Consider the following 22,196-nt stretch of genomic DNA (forward strand, 5'->3'; position numbering starts at 1 on the left):
TGACTAGCTTATTCTCACTTAATTTGAGTTCAACATAGAGCTTTGTCACTTGACTAATATAGCACACAACAGTAATGTTCAAGGGCACATTAATAAGAACTAAATGGATGACTAGACATGAAAAGTACCATGCAGATCTTTACTTTAAGTTTCAATTCAATTGCTTGAGAAATGTGGCAACTGCTTGCTCTTCAAATTTTTGTGGAGAAATCCACTGACTGACAAAGTCAGTTAATGAGGTTATGCTGGGCCAGAGGCTGCATTATGTGTGGACCTGGAGAGTGTCACAGCACTGTTACAAAGGATTTCAATTTTGATGTGGTCTTGTCTTTTAAGGGGAAGCCGCAGATTACACGCAGGAAACCCCACCTGTCCGGTATGAACACCAACCAAACTCATGTGCTTCTGAAAACTTGGATTGAACTCCGGTCAGCTAGGTGAGAAGTATGTGTGCCAATCACAGGGCTAGCCAGATAGGCCAACTCTGTTAGCGTTACCGATCGCCGAAATCGCCATTGGCGATTACAATTCCTAGCTGGCGATTAAAAATAAGATTTTCATGAAATTGGCGATTAAAAAAAAAAAAGACCCTATGCTTTACAAATGCACACTCTAAATGCCTGTTTTCAGGCCGTATAAATCGCCAGAAACATCGCTAAGAGTACACAGATAACACCCTTACCGGAGAGGCCCCAGGGGATAATAACGACCGCCTAGGTCGATTCTCCACATGGCTAATGTCTTAATTGGTCATGCTTTACACTGCGACCAGACTTTTCGAACATTTGGGTTACTTGGCAATTTACATGATAACTGAATCACTGAAGCGTGCCGTGTAAGTAATGACCTATGCTATAGATGTTACGATTCAACGTTATCGAATTGACAAGTACGGAATTGTCATTTAATCAGATGGGGGCGGAGTTAGGGCATTGACATAGCCACTATAAATTAATTTCCCAAGAAACAACGATTTTGATTGGCTAAAAAAGTAGATAAGAGTAACTTCCCTTTACGGTATCTATTCGACTTGAAAGACCGATTTAGAAAGTGAGTTGCAGATTCCGGGAAAAATGGATGCTGCGGGCGAAAGTGAAAAGTCGAAGCAACAGAAATTAACACAATTCTTTAGAAAAGAAAGCAGACAAAATAATGTAAACTCAGGAAATGCCCGAATGTTAGGTTCGCGATCGGAGGACGTCTAAAATAATGCAGAATCGGAAACGTCTACCTGTCAAGTCTCACGGTTTCGTCGTGAGTCCCACGTTTTTGACGTGCAATGACGGTCTTATGCTGACTAAGTAATTTTTCACACATTTCTTCAAAAAAATGAAAAAAAGTAATGTTTGGATTTTATAAAATGTCGTATCATTACTACCGAGACGGGTGGGCTGTTTTAATGGTTTCAAACCTAAATACCACATGTACCGAAAACTGTTTAACGGTGTAAATGTATCATTATCACTACGCCACCGGTGTCTTTGTAACAAAAAAATCGGCTGCAACATGTCAGCAAGTGGCTCAGCAGCAAAGAAAAATTTTCAAGCAAAAAAAGGCTAATTTCAGACAAAAATAGTCTAAATTTGTTCAGGAAATAGCCCAAAAACGCACCACAGACGATCTAGGATCCAAAAACTTTCCCGAACCCCCCTACGTTTTTTTCCTTAGCGCCAACCTAGCAACTGACCTACAAACCAACAGAGTGACTCAAAATATCCCCTTCCTGCTATGTAAAATGATGTAACATAAGAACTACAACTCTTACCATCCTCATCATGTGAGGGCGACAGGGGAGACAGTAGCTTGCGTTTCAGGCTCGTCTTTTCCTCTGACTGTGGAGTTCTGACAAGGAATGGCTTCTCCTGAAAGTACATAGACTGATTAAACCTTTACAACTTACACATCCATTTTGCTGTCCCTTAGAAAACAAGAGCACCGCATAACGGGTGCCAACGCTTGGCTGCGGGTGCAGTTTTGAATAAATGAAAGCTTGTCAGATTTTTTTTTTTTTAAGAGGTCACAGTGACCTTGACCTTTGACCAAGAGACCCAAAAATGGGTGTGGTGTGTAGAACTCATCAAGGTGCAGCTACATATGAAGTTTAAAATGAAATGAATGAAATCTCCAGTTGTGAAGACACACCTCCGCATTGGACCAATGAAATCACTCGTGTCTTTAAAATGTCGGTTAGTTGATGTGTATGTAAACAAAGGTTTTAAACGGCGCTGGACAGTTAGTCTTGATGCATAATGTTACGACAAGAACGGTAATAATGTTTTTTCATACATTTTATTGAATTATGGTATCGAGGTACATGACCTTTGTAGGGAAGATGCCCTTTACTCCGTGAATATTTCAGTCTTAAAGACTGCATGATCATTGTCAACTGGGTCATGCGAGTTGTGTATCGTGTTATTTCTTAAAAGTTGACCCAGCATTTGTAAAAATATTGCAAGACATATACATTTCCAGAAAGCAAATTCATTTCTGCCTTGAATAAGACTGAGATCATGAAAGTCACTGCACAATTGATGATAGCGTGGCAGCCTTTTCCAATTTGTTCAAGACAGTAATAAAAAAATTTGCCAAGGAAATGTAAAAAGGTTAAGAACACAATTTGTGCCTGTTCATATATCCTAAATAGTGTAAGAAGTTTATTTTAGTGACTTAAATTAGTCTTAAAAGTATCCCTAAAGTATCGTGAAGATTTATTTGTATACAGAATGTAACTGTAGAAAAGATCTAGGAATGGAGAGGAGAGCTTTTAACACTTAAAATATGCTGGAGAAACAAAATTCAAAATCGATTCATATACATCATGTACGAAAATTCTATGCAAATTCTGTATAGAGTCTGTACAAAATCTGCCCAGAATCAAGACAGAATTCATTTTTTCTGTACAAAGAGGACACAGACACAGAATATACCTTGCAATCTGTACAGATATTCTAAGCAGAATTACAATGAAGCAGAATTTTATCTGTAAAGATTATTAAACAAGACAGAATTTTAACACTTACAATTTTTACAAGACAGATTTTTAGCACTTTGCATTTTAGCCAGGCAGAATTTCTGTACTTGGTAGAAAAATGAGGCAGAATGTTGGACTTAGAAAAAATTTAGATTCAACATTTCAAAATGGGACTTGTAAAATTTAAGAAACAGACTTCTGATTTCAGTTTCTTATTGTTTATTGCAGGAAACATTTCTCTATTCACCGAAAACTAACAGTTATGTTCAATTCATACAATAGTTAAAATGACCAAAAAATACAGCATATTATTAGCAAAAAACAAACAAACAGCAGTACCTATTGTTCATACCATAAGGAACATAGAAAGTTACAATTTAATCCAACAGGCTTCAAGAAAAATCTACAATGGAGTGAAATAAGGTTTAATTTTTTTACAAAGTTTTTATTCTTTGCTTATTGCTGGATAAATTGTCCCAAAATACTGAAAATTGCTAGGACATTTTGTCTGCTGTTTGTCAGCAGTGACATTTTCACTGATATCCAAGATAGAGAGAGATCCAATTACCCAAGTTTACCCAAACACCAGCGTCAGGTGTGATAAATTTACTCCTATTTCAGCACATTTACTTTACTTGGCCCTCGTTTTATTAAAATATTCATTTGAATGCCAGTGCTTTAACATAACAAATTTTGTGACAAAAAATAAAAATACCATTATAAATAGGAACAATTAAGAAATTAAGACATAACATTTTTAAAGTGTTGTAATATATATGGTTTTAAAGATGTTTGGTTTAGTCTACTTTAAAAAGGTGGTTTAGTCTACTTTGAAAAGGATAGTACACTTGTAAGTGTGCGACAAAATCTCAGAGAATTGACATCTGAAGTTTTCAAGCAAAAAATCAAAATGTTCCATGAAATGGGGCGCAGAAGACTATGAGGAAAGAATTATTATTACCAGAGGTATGTTAAAATTTGCTTTTTCTTTCATCAAAATATGTATTTAATATGTTGACAGTATTTGGCTTTGTTTGTAAATTTGTTTAAAATTGAAACTTTGGTTGTGCATATTCAACTTATAATGCATAAATCATAGTTTCCTAGTTTTTGTAACAATGACCTTGACCTTGAAACGACTGGTCCCCAAATAAATTCCTATGCTAGGTCTGTATGTAAGCAATGAATCTGCATACAAATGATATATGCAGTATCGCCATCCAAACTCAAGCTATTGAGCAGAACTTTTTTTTTAAGTCACCTTAGCACTAAATGCTCATGGTGAGCTATATGATGTCAGTCTATGTATGTATATATAAGATCTTTTAAGGAGGCTTTTAGATCACCTGAGCACAAGGTTGTTCTTATTGTAAGCTTTTGTGATTGCCTTTTATCCATTGTGCCTCAAACATTTACCATGTAAACACTGTTGTGGAAATATTTAATGTCAAATCTTTATGAAACTTGTTTTGTACATTTTTTTCAAATAATAGCACTTTTGCTCATCTTAAAAAAAAAACATTTGTTTTAATGGTAATACGCCAAGTTATGAAATGGTTCCTATACATACAAAAACATAGACACCAAGGTAATTCTTCCTTGTATTGCTATAATGAAATCTTCTGAACACAAGTGACAAACTGCACAAATCAATTGAGTTACTTTGGGTCTTAGGTACTGGTACTCTCAATATTTTCCTTTGACCCTCATTTTATTTGCATTAGCAGGCAAGTTAATAAAGATAAATGATTATAATTTTCCAGATGGTTCAACTGATGGAACATTATCCAACCACAATAAAAAGATTTGGATTGCGCAAGTTTTGCAGTGCTGCCTTTTACCTGATGGTGAAACTAAGTTCCGTGTATGTAAGGTATTAAAGTAAAAGCTTTTTTCATAAAAGTCTTTTTTTATTAGTCTTTTCGAGAAATAAACATTGATTGTATCATCATAAAGCATACATAACTTTGACAAATGCTTCAATTTAACGTTTGATTAGCAATGTTCACAGATTTTGATTTAGATCAACTTCTGTCTTAAAATATATTTGTTAGTTAAGTGGAATGAAGTGCTTTCATTTATTTTTAAACAGCCATAAATCCGAGGGAGACACAAGAACGGTCAAGAGGTCAGGTTCTGGCGGGGAACAAGCATGACATAAAGCCTGTGCTTGATGCTGTCATAATTTCTGCCTGCAAAGGTACATTTTGTCTTGTTTTTTTTTGCTAGGTATTTAACATAATGAAACAGTGGTAGGAATTTTATTTAAATTTATGAGGTTTTCAAAGAAGATAAAAAATGAGATTATTAAATGTGGGTAGGGCGTATCTGGTCAATAACTTAAGTTTGCCTAGACTCAATTGATGACCTTGCATTGAGGCCAAGATAGGGATTGCACACAGAGCCCAAATGTGTCACTGAAAATAAACAAGAAATCGTCGGAGACGGGTGATGCTCCCCAAAGGTTTTTTTTGGTCACAATATTGCACTATATATTCAGATAAAAGGAAACGTCTTGAGGGCACAGTAGTTTCAAAAGGCCATAACTCTGTGAAAAATCATCCAGCCAGAACCCGCTGATAATATGCACATATCCTCTTGGTAGTGAAGCTTCCCATAAAGTTTCATTGAATTCCGTCATTAGTTGCTGAGAAATAGCCCGGACAAGAATTGCACTATATGCACAGTAAATGGAAAATTTCAAAGGGCCATAACTCTGTGAAAAATCATCCGGCCAGAACCCGCTGATAATATGCAGATCTCCTCTTGGTAGTGAAGCTTCCCATAAAGTTTCATTGAATTCCGGTCATTAGTTGCTGAGAAATAGTCCGGACAAGAATTGCACTATATGTACAGTTAATGGAAAATTTCAAAGGGCCATAACTCTGTGAAAAATCATCCGACCAGAACCCGCTGATAATATACACATCTCCTCTTGGTAGTGAAGCATCTCATAAAGTTTCATTGAATCAGGTCATTAGTTGCTGAGAAATAGCCCGGACAAAAATTGTGCACGGATGGACACACGGACGGACAGACGAAGCGGCGACTATATGCTCCCCCCAAAATAAATTTTGGGGGAGCATAAAAAGGTTAACTTGAGCTTGGATGGAGGTATTGGACACAAATTGTGTGTTAGCTTTATCCTTTTTACAGCCATTCTCACCCTTCCTCTGAATGAAGTAGTGCAGTTGTCTGTTACTCAACTTACTGACATTAGTTTCACTGTTTGGTATAAGCACTTGTTACTCAACTTACTGACATTAGTTTCACTGTTTGGTATAAGCACTTGGTCCTTGTAAACCAGCTTTTCCAGGATACTTTGAGTTGGTAAACTTAATGATATGACAGGCATATTGTTGATATGCTGTTGACAACAGCCCATAATCCAACAAAATCAAACAATAATGCAAACGTAGAAAATTTAGTTGTTTGCTGTTTAAGTCGGATTAAGGTCAAAGTAACATTTACTAAATACCAAAAAACTATTGGGATCGCATTTTAACTTTGGGTCTAATTAATACTAGAATCAAACAATGGTTTGAAATTCAATTGGATGTTTGTGCTATAAGTGAATTTTGTTGGGCTGGCACTTGATGTATGATGTCTTTAATACAGGTATGGCATTACTGTTTGAAACTGAGTAGTTAGAATAAATTGGTTTCACCATGTATCAGTTTTTTAGCTCGGCTGTTTTCGGAAAAAACCCGAGGTATTGTCATAGCCAGCTCGCCGTCCGGCGTCAGCCTTTCCGACGTGCTTAAACCTTGACATTTTGCTCTAAAATCAAAGTGCTTCCACCTACAACTTTGAAACTTCATATGTAGATGCACCTTGATGAGTTCTACACGCACACTCATTTTTGGGTCACTAGGTCAAATGTCAAGGTCACTGTGGCCTCTAAAAAAAATTAATATATATCTGACAAGCTTTTATTTATTCAAAACTGCACCCGCAGCCGAGCGTTGGCACCTGTTATGCGGTGCCCTTGTTGAGGAATGATATAAATATGTAAATGTGTAAACATTTATTTTTTTCCGATAGGTTATGTCTGGATGTGGTGCAAAGACCACAGCAAAACAGTGCCAGATGACACCTCCTTCAACAAGGCAGTGACACTCCAAATAGACTACTCCAGGAAATAAATGAAATCATCTTGTTTAAATTGAGACTAAAAATAGGGGGTGTTAGATTGTTTAATTTTTACACTGTCATAATGTGATCAATTCAACAACAACAAAAATATTGGTACTGTCAGTATATTTCATTGTGTACATTTTATTGTTTACATTTTATAATCTCATAAAAAAAATGTTATTTATTGATGGTCTGTTTATTTTGCTTTTTCTTCCTGCATACATTTTTTGTACAGAAAATTTTCTGTACAGAATTTAATATTAAACAGATTTTATTCTGCACAGAATTCTATTCTCACATTTTGGTTCTCCCCAGATTTAATTCTGCCAGATTTTTTTCTGCCTCGAACAAATTCTGCTTAATTTAAATAATTCGTAAAATCTGTACAGAATTCGTTCTTTGTTTATATTGAAAAAATCTATAAATAGAAATCTGGTTCAACTCATTTAAAATGGACACCAAATATTTTCTGCACATATTCTACACAGATTTTGTGTATTTTATTCTGCACATAATCTGGTTGAAGTCTGCCCAAACATTTTCGTACAGGTGTTTATTTCCGATTACAACAAATTAAGAAGCACTGTTTATTCATCATTTATTCAAAACCTAAATGCTTAAAAGGTGGTTAATTAAAGCACATGCAGCCTGTCAAATAAACATGATTTATTAATCTAAATTGTATTCAAGAACGCAGAAAATATGTAAAATAGACATTTTCCCATTACGAAACATGAAATACTGTCAACCATTAAATTTCTTGTGGTACGAAATTTCGTGGATTTCGTTGGTCCGCGGAAACATGAATTCAAGTACCAACGATTATTTATACAGTTTTAATCCGAAATCGGTCATTTCTGAATGTCATTTGTACTTTTTAAATCAAGCATGGTATTTAAATTACATACATCAACGATTGTTCTCTTTTACGAGACGTCGTCAAATGAACAGTTTGCTGATTTATCACATATGTCAATTAATGCCAATTAAAGTTAAAAGAGACATAACGGTTTTCACACGTGTATTTTGGGGACATTATTACTCAATTGTTGCTACTAGGGGACCGATTGCGCTGAGAATTGCAAATATTGTCAAAACAACATTGATGGCAATTAGCGAGCGGGGACCCACAAGTGCGCCGCTTTATTGCTCTTATCGACAATTATCGGCAACACTTTTATGCTTCAGTGCACATTAACCGCAAGTCTTGCTGTCAACACAGATTAGCAGATTATACTTCGTTATTACTCTGGTTGTTTTAATAAAAGTTTAATTATTATGACAGTAAGTCTTCCCCGAAAATTTGAAATCAACAAAATTACGTATCAATAAATTAGTTGTTTTTTATTTGAAATCTACAAAATTACATGTCAACGAATTAGTTGTTTTTTATTAAACCACGAAATGTCATACCAACGAATTTCTATACGTTTACAGTAACGCCATCAAAGAAAGTTTGTTAGTTGAAAATTGTACAAAAGATTGACAGCATAAACACAAACATACATGACTGTGTAAGTCAGAGCTTTAAGGAAGGGATTAGCAAACTACCCAGATAAGTCTGTGGTGTTTTGATTTCTCATTTATAGTTATTGATAAACCAAACAGCAAAATGTCCTTCAGATGTTCAAGGTCGTTTTTTCCCCAATTATCTCTGAAAACAAAATAGCACCAGGAGGTTCTTTCTTCTGTAGAAATGCTTCTAGAGATGTGACATTTAATTGAAGGGGGGGGGGGGGGAGAGTAGTAGAAATGCGACATTAAACTGAATGGGGGACAAAGGATGAACAGATGTGACCTTCCAGATCGATAAAGAAAAGATTACAAGATGGGCTTTTAATGCTGAACGCATAATAACATTGATAAAACATAATACTGAAATAAAGCCATTGGATTACATCAATAAATCACAATGAATATAGTAAATGCTCATTGTTCAGGTATTTGAAACACAATAATAAAGTTAAAAGAACTACAAACATATGAAAAAAACAACTAGTCATAAATCAATCACTTACAGGAAGGAATAAAATAAAATGCTGGCTCAACCAATGTGAAACAAGAAATATCTTTAAAAAAGATATACGGCGTAAATAGTTTAATGAATGAGATCAAGGATAGCGAATGTCTTTTTCTGTGCAGTTCTTAGCTGCATCACACGCAGTACGGGATGTTACGGGGAGTTTTCGCGGCTTATTTTACATTATAAAATATTGCTGGTCATAAACCTATAGATACAAAACAGAAAACCAAAAGAAGAATGGAAGTGAAATTTAAACATATGAGTCAACCGGCCACACGAGAACAAACCTGTTTTAGTGGTCTGTCGGGCATTGCTATTTGATTCGATTATTAACAGTATCGAGAATCATCGTGCTCATGCTTAAAGTGATATTATGGGCATTTTGCACTGTTGAAATGAGCTGAAAAGAATTAACAGGTCAAAATAGTTAGTTAAAATGTGGTTACTGATCAATTATCTGCAACTCACCTTGCTACCAGTTGTTTATAAAAATATATTTTATATTCGATATTCTTACGTGACCCACCCAGTCCTGTAAGCCGAAATGATCCGTAAAACAATATTGTGTCTTTGTGTCGTATGAACAAATCTGCACTAAAACTAAATTTAGGTTCAACTCGTAAACGCATGATCAGTTGTCAAACGAAAGTACGGTTAATATTCAAATGCATTATTTTTCTCTTTCTGGTATATTGTTTTAGTATGTTGATGCTGCATTAATTACTATAAGTGTATATGAAGTAGAAACATCAAAAATAATCAACGGTTGCGATAGACCCCTATAAACTGTTACATGCTCATAATATCACTTTAGTACATTAGGCAACATGGTGGAATAATTATTGTTAAATTTATTAAAAATAATATTTATCATTGTATTGTTGAAAACACATTAAGAATCTATTATTGACATACCATAATTATATTGCTGAATATCTTCTTTTAACATATTTCTGGTCTAAAGAAAATTCCAGGTCACCTAGTTCACGGATAGCGTCTTTATCATATAACGATTATTTTACTGACCGCGAACTCCGGTGATGACCTGTATATAAACTCTGAATATCCGCGACTTGACCCGAAACCTCGCGGGTTGAAATGCAATTCTTTAAAGTGAGGCCTCGCTTCCACTGCTCTTTATACTTTTACATGTTAATATGTTGACAGGAATATGGAAGTAAGTACTAAATATGAGAACATAGCCTTTCAAGTATAAACGCTTTTGCGCTGGTAATACTCTGAAAATAAAAGGTGTACGCACAAACTGTATTGATGTCGAGAATTGAGTGTAAAACTGTTCTATCTATTAAGCCTGTTCATTAGAGATAAAATTGTTTCATACAGTAAAACAGTGTTACAAAGACGCGGATATGTTTCCAATGTTCTGGTGGTATACTCAAATCAGCCAATGGAATAAATGAAGTGTATTCATTCGTACCTAGCCGCGGGAAATTTTATTTGAATTTTATTGGACACTTACAAAGGTCAAGTCAGGGTGAAAAGCTGGCTTATGCAGCTTACGCCGAAAAAACAAGTTTTAAGTGCTGATAACATAAATCACAGAGTACAGGAGAGAAGAAGACATTGGTAAATTGCAAATGTGTTTCTTTACGCCTAAAAAGATGCAAAGGTGCAATCCATACTGCTATGGTTTTTCCCTTTCTGACAAGCCAGCAATAGTTTTTAAAGGGATCTTTTCACGCTTTGGTAAATTGACAAAATTGAAAAAAGTTGTTTCAGATTCGCAAATTTTCGTTTTAGTTATGATATAAGTGAGGAAACAGTAATACTGAACATTTACCATGCTCTAATATAGCCATTATATGCATCTTTTGACGATTTTAAAACCTAAAAATTATAAAGCGTTGCAACGCGAAACGATTGAATAATTTGGAGAGTTCTGTTTTTGTCGTTAAATTGTGTGCAACTACGAAGATTGCTTATATAAGGTATAAAATACGTCAAGTACGTGTACTCGGCGGAATAGCTCAGTAGGCTAAAGCGTTTTTACTTCAGGATTCTGGCAGGACTCCAGGGGTCACTGGTTGGAAACCTGCTCCGGGCAATGTTCTTTTCCTTTTTTTAATTTTATTCTTGATTTTTTACTGGAGCTTTTATGATCCAATGTTTACATTTATCAATATAAAGCATTTAATGAATAAGTTAAAAAAATGCCAAAATCTGTGAAAAGGCCCCTTTAAGTACAATGTAAAATGCACAGCTGTAAATGATTTCAGTCGTTTCTTTACTGTTCAGGAAAATAAAAATAAAGATTAATCATAGATTGTGACTATAAAAATGAACGTTTTGTTCATAATTGCTTTTTTGTTCATTATGTTGGGAAGCCATTCGAAGAGGAAGGCCCTTTTTTATTGGCTGTTTTGACTTGATGTGCCATAAATAAACAGAAGAATCACCTACTAATTGCACTGGTACATGTATGTTCTAAAAATGAAAGCGATAATAAAAACACTGAGTCACTTGTGTGACCATGAACATATGCCTATAAATAGCATCTCAAACATTAAACCACTTGTCTGAAATAACACCTGAGGGACACTTAATTTAACCTCTCTGTATGCAAACATACTTCCTGTCTGATTTAACAAAATGTAACGCATATTATTAACAGACTGTTCTTCCATGCCATAAAATAAAATCTTGAGAAAATGATCATAACGATTGTTTCAAGAAGTTAAAAAGAAAGCAAAATCGACCATAAAAAAACTTACCGACCACTTCCTATATCTCTGATAAAAGTACACAACATCAAGTGCATAACCATCATCTAATATTTGAACCTTGTTTGTGGAAAAATTGGCTTCATGCATGTGCGTCAAGTATTGTTACAGATGAGTCTGTGCAGGTCTCACAGGCTAATCTGAGCAGACACTTTCCACTTATGGGGTATTTTTCGCTTTATGGAAGTCTCTTTAAAGGGAAAATCCAGATTAGCCAGAGTGTGTTGTCCCTGGTCAGCCTGTGCACTCTGCACATTCTAATCTTGGATGACATTACCTAAGCAAAGGCATTAAGCCCAGTTTTCCCAGAAAGAGGCTAAATTGGTCATTTAAACCCTGCAGCAACCTTGTGATTGTACATGTAGGACATATTCCATTAATTGCACTCCATTTCCAGATGGCAACCTTTCAAATGAGCCAGTAACTGACAATGACCATTTGTTCAAAAGGTCACCTACAGGGATAATATTGAGAGATGAGGGATCCACTTGCTGCCCATAACAATGGCATCTGATATAGAGATGTAAACCAGATAGAACAGTTTCGCACATATTAGTCCATATGTAGGTGGAACAGTAGTCTATTCTGCCATTAAGTGCTTTACACAGTGTTTGCTCCTGCTCAACTTCCCAACATGTATAGACATACCATGATAGAAGGCCACGGTTTTGACATTCATCTTATTGCTTTAAGGCAACTTTTATTGAATGCTGTTTCTAGTTACATTGCACCTGACTGAATATTAAAACCGCCAGACCTAAATATGAGCCGTGCTCTAAGAAAAATGGGGTTTAACCCTTTGCATGCTGGGAAATTTGTCGTCTGCTAAAATGTCGTCTGCTGAATTTCTAAAATTAGCATTTTTTTCGATTTTTTTTTCAAAGAATACTATCAGAATAGCAAACAGTTTGGATCCAGATGAGACGCCACGTTCTGTGGCGTCTCATCTGGATGCAAACTGTTTGCAAAGGCCTTCAAAATTGGGTTCCCGCACTTAAAGAGTTAATGCATGTGTCCACACAGACTAATCAGGGACTACTCTTTCCACCTTAACTGAATTTTTGCTAAGAAGAGACTGTAAATAAAAACAAGGGCTGTTTGTAAAACATGCATGCCCCCATATGGGCTGTCCGTTGTAGTGGCAGCCATTGTGTGAATTCTTTTTTTGTCACTGTGACCTTGACCTTTAACCTAGTGACCTGAAAATCAATAGGGGTCATCTGCGAGTCACGATCAATGTACCTATGAAGTGTCATGATCCTAGGCAAAAGCGTTCTTAGGTTATCATCCGAAAATCATTTTGCTATTTCGGGTCATCGTGACCTTGACCTTTGACCTTGTGACCTCAAAATCAATAGGGGTCATCTGCGAGTCATGATCAATCTACCTATGAAGTTTCATGATCCTAGGCGTATGCGTTCTTGAGTTATCATCCGAAAACAATTTTACTATCTCAGGTCACCGTGACCTTGGCCTTTGACCTAGTGACCTCAAAATCAATAGGGGTCATCTGCGAGTCATGATCAATCTACCCATGAAGTTTCATGATCCTAGGCGTATGCGTTCTTGAGTTATCATCCGGAAACCATTTTACTATTTCGGGTCACCGTGACCTTGACCTTTTACCTAGTGACCTCAAAATCAATAGGGGTCATCTGCGCGTCATGATCAATCTACCCATGAAGTTTCATGATCCTAGGCGTATGCGTTCTTGAGTTATCATCCGGAAACCATTTTACTATTTCGGGTCACCGTGACCTTTGACCTAGTGACCTCAAAATCAATAGGGGTCATCTGCGAGTCATGATCAATGTACCTATGAAGTTCCATGATCCTAGGCCCAAGCGTTCTTGAGTTATCATCTGACAACCACCTGGTGGACGGACCGACAGACCGACCGACAGACCGACCGACCGACCGACAGACCGACCGACATGAGCAAAGCAATATACCCCTCTTCTTCAAAGGGGGGCATAAATATAAAAGCGGAAAGTGTCATCCCTGATTAGCATGTGCAGACTGCACAGGCTAATCTGGAATGACAATTTATGCACATGCATTATTAACCCCCTTTTATTACAGAGCATGGTTCATTTGACTATGTATATACCTTACAAAGAATATTGATATGAAAGATTTTTACAAAATAAATAGCCCATGTTTTTTTCTTACACTATTTTGGGAATAAGGCCGGGTCCCTTTGGATTGGGAAAAATCACAGCATTATTTTACCGAATGGGAAATTAATGTTGTTTTTGTTGGTTTCAAAATTGAGATTAAGAGTGTTTTTCAATATTATATGATCTGTCGGGTTCAAATTAACCCTTTCAGTGCGGGAACCGAATTTTAAAGGCCTTTGAAAACAGTTTGGATCCAGATGAGACGCCACAGAACGTGGCGTCTCTTCTGGATCCAAACTGTTTGCTATTCTGATAGTATTCTTTGAAAAAAAATGAAGAAAATGCTAATTTAAAAAATTCAGCAGACGACATTTTTCCCAGCATGCAAAGGGTTAAAGAGCTTGATGGGAAATGAACTTAATTTTGAGAGTAAATTTTTTTTTAAAAATCATTCTTTTTTGCAACCTTCAATTGGGAATCTTTAGGTCCCATTTGGGAAAAATATAATACTTTTCCATTTGAAATGGGGCCGTAAACCGGCCTTGAATTTGAACAAACAAAAACACTGAATTAGCTGAATATGTCAATCTTAAAGTGAGACCTAAATTCTCCCCCTCTTAACAGAACAAACACTCATACAAAGACCAAATGGATCAATACCCAAGAGGAAGTGGACTGTTTTCGTCAATACCTGTTAATCACACAGTGCAATGCACTTAAGGTCAATACAATTAGAGCCAAAAACAACAGGTGGCAGTTCAAGAAAAATCAATGACAGACCATTTACAAAGGGCATTGTACTATCAACAATGGCTGTGTAGTAAGGAAATGGCAGTGAATTAATTTCCATGGCAACATACAAGGAGGGTGAGACATATAATTATACTGACCAATTTTTGCTGACTTAATTTTTGAAATTGTACAATTAATTGGGAAAATGTCACAAATGAATTAACCACTCAAAACTTCATTAAGCTACAATTCTGCCCAGCATATATATGAGTGGCGTTCTGAGAAAACTGGGCATAATGCATGTGCGTAAAGTGTCGTCCCAGATATGATCCACACAGGCTAATTAGGGACGACACTTTCCACTTTTATGGTATTTTTAGTTTCAAGGAAGTCCCTCCTTACTGAAAATCACGTATAGGCGGAAAGTGTCCTCCCTGATTAGCCTGTGCGGACTGCACAGGCTAATCTGGGATGACACTTTATGCAAATGCCCAGTTTCTAAGAACAAGGCTCATATATATATGTGTGCAAAATTGCATTGTGAATTTGATTTGCATTAATTGATAATTAATTGATTGATAAACTGTATAAACATAACTTAAAAATTGAATATCTAAATATGCAATACTCTACATAACAAAATTAATGGTTCATCTTGATGATGAGCTCCTTACAAGTCGAAAACAAACTTTCTTTTAGAAGTATTGTTAAGAAAGTACTTTTAAACATACTTTTCACAATCAGGATAGAGGCTGCACTATCATGAAAAGATACAACTCAGTCCATACATGCCATAAATTTTCAGACCAATTCCGGGACATTGAGCTCAATTTTCCGGGACTTTTGCCCATTTTCTGGGACATGTATACATATAGAAATATATATAGACATATATGCATTTTTGGTACGCATTTTTTTTTCACATCATAAATTGCTGAGTTTGAAAGCGAAATACACTAGGTCAAATTAAACATATCTACCTCTGTTACTAGATACAAGCCACGTGTTTTTCGTGTTAGAAAAGAGCACCAAATTACTGCTGGACGTTTTGACATGGCGAACAGTTCAAATTCACTTATTTTTTTTATTTATTGGTATGATTACTGGGGGTTTAGAAGAAGAGTGTGAACATAACCTGGTTTTAATTTTTACTTAACGGTGTTGGACTTCAGATGTGTGAACAACTCCTTTGCTCTTACGCAGCTGGAAATTATAACGTTGTATATTAAAGCCCATTTACAACCACATTATACAATGCCGCCTTTTCGGTTTGACTGCGAACGTGAGACAATCGATATGATAACAGGACCTCTGTTTATTGATCGATTTTGACACATAGCGTAGTCACCTATTTAGGTAGGCATTGCCATGGAGATGTTGCGGATTAGTGGGAACACAGATTCGAGGTGCAGTCAAGCCTAAGATTTATAAGGTACATGTATGTATTGATTTTGTAAAATCTAGGACGTTTGACAGATTTCCGGGACTGCGACCTAAAAAAATGAAGGTGCAAAAACAGTCGATTTATATATGTGTCTAGTTCACTCTTTGTTAGAATATGACATATCTTTTTATTGCTTAAATTGATTCCGCTTATAATGCCCATTCATAAAAGGTATGGTTATGGTATCTATGTGTAAAAGGTGCATTAATTTTTGCTTAAAGTTGTTAATTTACATTGAATTATATTAGGAAAATATTTAGTATATTATGACATTATATATCATGAGACTAGAACATGACAATGCAGTGATAAAAGCCAATTTACACTACCCAACATTGGTCCATTTATGGCTGACATATTGACCAACACGTGATGACGTCATGTTATATAATGCTTAATGGACAGATGGCAGCTTTAGTGCTACATTTAACAATAGTAAATAAAAGCACCATTTATGGCTATCTCCACACATTAATAATCAATACTAACAACAACCTGGGGTTAGAGTATGAACAGAATAAACTGACAAGAGCACCGCATAACTGGTGCCAACACTTGGCTGCGGGTTCTTATTTTTTTTAATGAAAGCTTGTCATAATTTTTTTTATTTTTTTTTAGAGGTCACAGTGACCTTGACCTTTGACCAAGTGACCCAAATAAGGGTGAGACATGTAGAACTCATCAATGTGCAGCTACATATGAAGTTTCAAAGTTGTAGGTGGAAGCACTTTGATTTTATAGCAAATGTTCAAAACCTTGACAAAATGTTAAGGCTTTAGCACGACGCGGACGGCGGACAACACGACACGACGAGCTGGCTATAATGACAATACTTCGGGTTTTCTCCGAAAACAGCCGAGCTTAACATGAAGGTGTAAAGCTTAAAATTGCACATCTCACATGTATAAATACTACATAATTATGTGAAATGCGAGAAAAAACAGTTTACATGATATCTTATTACATTGTAAAATCCAACTTGTCATGCATTTACATGAGAATGCAAAATGAATGTAACATACAAGTACAACATTAATTTTATGTCGAAGGGATTGTTTATTGTAAATAGTTTCTGATGTCTGTTTCATCGTTGTATTAGTAGTGTTTGTTGTTTTAATACGATAAAAGCTACAGACTTCAGAAAGCTCTTCAGATATCTAGTACATGTATATGCGTACGTTTTACATAAGTGTTTCAATCAATAAATGCCCCAACTGCTCCAAAAAGCTCCAAAAAGAAACCAGAAATCCTGACATTTCTTCAATGGCTTGGATTAAGAGGGCCAAGTTTTCCATGACAGCTCACTAAGATTTATTGCCAAAGCACCATCTTATTGAAACAGAATGTTCTGCTACCTTGACATTTTGCCAAGGTTACATCTTAATAATGTATTATGATCGTCTGGAAGGAATGATAACATCTTGTTATCTCTTATACTGACATAAACATGCATTTTACCTTAGGTCCTAAGAGGTCAAGGGCATTTGGTTTTTTCTTTAAACTTCCTTACAAATCTCAAATCGCATGGTTTCTTAAAGGATTTTATCAAATGTTTTTGTATTTACATGTGAACGTGTAGTTGTGTATGGGTAAATAAACAAAAGTTTGAAGCTCTCCTGAGCAGGCAGGGGTTTTTCAGCACTGTCTGCGCCTCCGGCAAAGAGGCACTCCCAAAGCAAACGGACCCGATCCCAAACCGAAATTATAAAAAAAATCCCAATACTCCCCCCCCCCAAAAAAACAACATTTTTTTTTTTTAAGAATGAAGTGTCTTATTTTAAAGAATGAAGTGTCTTATAACTTGTGTGACTAACCAGTGTTTGTTTTGGTCAAAAATATCTGCTATAAGGTTTTGACTGTTCAGTTCTTATCTCAGAGTGTAACTGTATTTACTGTAAAACAAAACTCAGGGGTTTTTATCTGATTTTGGGGAAAGGGCCTGGCCTTTTTTGAGGGGAAAAAAATTCGCGCGAAATGCACGATTTTGGGGGAAAAAATCACGCGAAACGCCGGATTTAGGGGAAAATAAGGAGTCTTAAATAATCAATTCAACATATTTTGCTGTTTTTAAAACAAATTCACGGCAACAGATAATTTAATTATGCAATATGTTATAGTTTCTACACTGGATCAGGTAAACTTATGTATTTAAAGTTAAAAAAAATAAAAAAAATAAAAAATAAAAAAATTTTTTTAGGGTAAAAAAAAGGAAGTCTGGGGGAAAATTTACCTTCTGAGGGGAAATAAAATCCGAGGGGAAAGGGCCGATTTTCAGCGGGTCCCAAAGAAGGAAAAAAAGCCCTGAAACTGCAGTACTTGAATAAACGTTGAACATGCCCAATATTGCATCTGTTTATATAAAGAAGACAAAATAACAAATAAAAACAAATTTATTTGTTAAACCACTGAATTATTTAAGCATGATAAATTCACAATTTTTTCCCAAATGAGCGGTTTCATCGAAGCAAAAATTCCCAAAGTGGCAAATTTTGTCGATAAAAAATTCCCAATTTGGTCAGACTCCTTTTCCCAAAATAGGCAGAAAAGCCCCTGGCAGGTATTAAACCAGAGAAGCATTAGTCTGATATATTAAAAAGCAATCTATAAGGGATTTGACAACATGGCTAATAAATAATGTTTATTTGAAAACTCTTTCAGTTCTACCAAGCTCTGAAAAATATATCTGATAATAAAATTAGAACTATATTTTCTTAATGTTGTTGACAGGTTATGAACACTTATTGCATTATTATAAACTAGAAATGGCGCGGCAGAGGCCGACGCGTATCCCCACGCCGAATGTTTGACCTAGGTGTGCCCCAGGGTTGGTAATGGGGCCATGCATAGCTGAGATTGACCCTATTGTCATAAGAGAGGTTCAGTATCAATTTGAAGTGAATCGGTGTAGAAATGAAGAAATTATAGTAAAAGGCAATTTTGGGTGGGTGTGGTCTATGTGGGCGGGGCGCCTCAGGGTTGGTAATTGTGCCATGCATAGTTGAGATTGACCGTATTGTCATAAGAGAAGTTCAATATCAATTTGAAGTGAATCGGTGTAGAAATGAAGAAATTATAGTAAAGGCAATTTTGGGTGGGTGTGGTCTATGTGGGCGGGGCCCCAGGGTTGGTTATGGCGCCATGCATAGTTGAGATTGACCCTAATGTCATAAGAGAAGTTCAGTATCAATTTGAAGTGAATCCGTGTAGAAATGAAAAAATTATAGTAAATGGAATTTTTTGGTGGGTGTGGCCTATGTGGGCGGGCGCCCCAGGGTTGGGATTGGGGCCATGCATAGTTGAGATTGACCCTAATGTCATAACAAAAGTTCAGTATCAATTTGAAGTGAATCCGTGTAGAAATGAAAAAATTATAGTAAATGGAAATTTTTGGTGGGTGTGGCCTATGTGGGCGGGGCGCCCCAGGGTTGGGAATGGGGCCATGCATGGTTGAGATTGACCGTATTGTCATAAGAGAGGTACAGTATCAATTTGAAGTGAATCGGTGTAGAAATAAAGAAGTAAATGTAAAATAACCTAAAAAAATGAGTGATAATTTCTGACGCGGCCCCACCCCAACCGCTATAACTTTTGACCCAGGGGTCAGATCAAAATTCCAAATAGTGCAGGGTCGCACATATGCTCATAGCTACCATGTGTGTAAGTTTCAAGGTTCTAGTGCTTTTAGTGTAGGAGGAGATAGTGGCCAGGACGGACGGACAGACAGACGGACGGACGGACGGACGGACGGCGGAGATAACCACAATATCCCCACCTTTTTTTCAAAAAGCGTGGGGATAATAAATGCCATTGCACGGAATTAACTGATTAAATGACATCAAATTAGGAAAACACTAGAAATACAGGCTAAGAAGTAGTCTATTCATTACAAATGCCAGTCACACGATAACTTAAAGCAATTAGAGTGCTATTTCCGCTGAGTCAATTACAAAAAGCCTGTCCTTTGCATAAATAATGAGATGATTGTCAACAGACTGCAGTTAAACATATATGTGTCATCTGCAGAAACAGGAAACATCATCCAAACTGACCGTTTCTTTAACAAATAGACAAAGTAGTCAGTTGGATATTTCTTCATCAAGGAAACAGTTCTGTACAGGAATGACTGGCTATAACTTGAAAATGGAATGACTGGCCATTTAAATTGAAATGACTGGCAAACCTGTGAAATTGTAATGACAGGCAACACTAACATTTTGTCATGTATCAGGCTGCCACTGTACTTTTTTTAAGAACTTAATACATCAAAAAACATTATTATCCCCACGCTTTTTGAAAAAAAGGTGGGGATATTGTGGTTATCTCCGCCGTCCGTCCGTCTGTCTGTCCGTCCGTCCTGGCCACTATCTCCTCCTACACTAAAAGCACTAGAACCTTGAAACTTACACACATGGTAGCTATGAGCATATGTGCGACCCTGCACTATTTGGAATTTTGATCTGACCCCTGGGTCAAAAGTTATAGCGGTTGGGGTGGGGCCGCGTCAGAAATTATCACTCATTTTTTTAGGTTATTTTACATTTACTTCTTTATTTCTACACCGATTCACTTCAAATTGATACTGTACCTCTCTTATGACAATACGGTCAATCTCAACCATGCATGGCCCCATTCCCAACCCTGGGGCGTCCCGCCCACATAGGCCACACCCACCAAAAATTTCCATTTACTATAATTTTTTCATTTCTACACGGATTCACTTCAAATTGATACTGAACTTTTGTTATGACATTAGAGTCAATCTCAACTATGCATGGCCCCAATCCCAACCCTGGGGCGCCCGCCCACATAGGCCACACCCACCAAAAAATTCCATTTACTATAATTTTTTCATTTCTACACGGATTCACTTCAAATTGATACTGAACTTCTCTTATGACATTAGGGTCAATCTCAACTATGCATGGCCCCATAACCAACCCTGGGGCCCCGCCCACATAGACCACACCCACCCAAAATTGCCTTTACTATAATTTCTTCATTTCTACACCGATTCACTTCAAATTGATATTGAACTTCTCTTATGACAATACAGTCAATCTCAACTATGCATGGCCCCATTACCAACCCTGGGGCCCCGCCCACATAGACCACACCCGCCCAAAATTGCCTTTTACTATAATTTCTTCATTTCTACACCGATTCACTTCAAATTGATACTGAACTTCTCTTATGACAATACGGTCAATCTCAACTATGCATGGCACAATTACCAACCCTGGGGCGCCCTGCCCACATATGTCACACCCACCCAAAATTGCCTTTTACTATAACTTCTTCATTTCTACACCAATTCACTTCTAATTGATGATGAACTTCTCTTATGACAATACGGTCAATCTCAGCTATGCATGGCCCCATTACCAACCCTGGGGCACACATAGGTCAAACATTCGGCGTGGGGATACGCGTCGGCCTCTGCCGCGCCATTTCTAGTAAAATGTTGATTTGAACTTTTTAAAAATTGCAGGTAGAAATAAATACAATGACTTAAGTATCTTTTTAAGAAAATATACTGTCTGAGTGTCCTAAAGGAATAATTCCTTTAACAGATTGTGGTCTATGATAATGTTCTGAAGTAATGACATTTCTCATGTCATTAAATATTGATATATTATATCAAACATCTTGCAAGATAGGAAGCCTTCAGGCAGATAACTGGCCTTATCTGAGTATCAGTGTATGGCTTCCAACTCTTAATTATTAACAATAATAGCTTTTATTGACTTTTACCACAGATTTCTTGCCAGCACTTTAAACATCTGCATTTTAATATTAATTTTATTAACAAGATTTGTCTGAATTCAAACTGATTTTCTTAATTTCAATACATAATAAACTAATTCTGGCAAAATGCTTGAAGGCCAAACAGATAATTGTGATGTGCTCAAACATGGTGCCTATACCACGTGACTTTTTAAGATCAGTGTTGGGAGAATAAAGCACGACCCAGATAACATTTGTAAGGATGTCTTTTTAAATATTTTACCATTTTTAATGGGATAACATG

At 36.4% G+C, this 22,196-nt stretch overlaps 1 protein-coding gene across 2 annotated transcripts in view; it reads right to left on the reverse strand.

Annotated features, from left to right (window-relative positions):
* LOC127844081 (ankyrin repeat domain-containing protein 11-like) overlaps positions 1-22,196 on the reverse strand; it is a 125,922-nt gene that overhangs the window by 70,394 nt on the left and 33,332 nt on the right. For both annotated transcript variants that reach the window (XM_052374050.1, XM_052374049.1), the window contains exon 3: positions 1,766-1,862. In XM_052374050.1, the coding sequence (XP_052230010.1) occupies positions 1,766-1,862 (97 nt within the window). The remainder of the gene's footprint in view (positions 1-1,765; positions 1,863-22,196) is intronic.

This window comes from Dreissena polymorpha, chromosome 9 (assembly GCF_020536995.1).
Source record: "Dreissena polymorpha isolate Duluth1 chromosome 9, UMN_Dpol_1.0, whole genome shotgun sequence".
Classification (NCBI taxonomy): Eukaryota; Metazoa; Mollusca; class Bivalvia; order Myida; family Dreissenidae; genus Dreissena; species Dreissena polymorpha.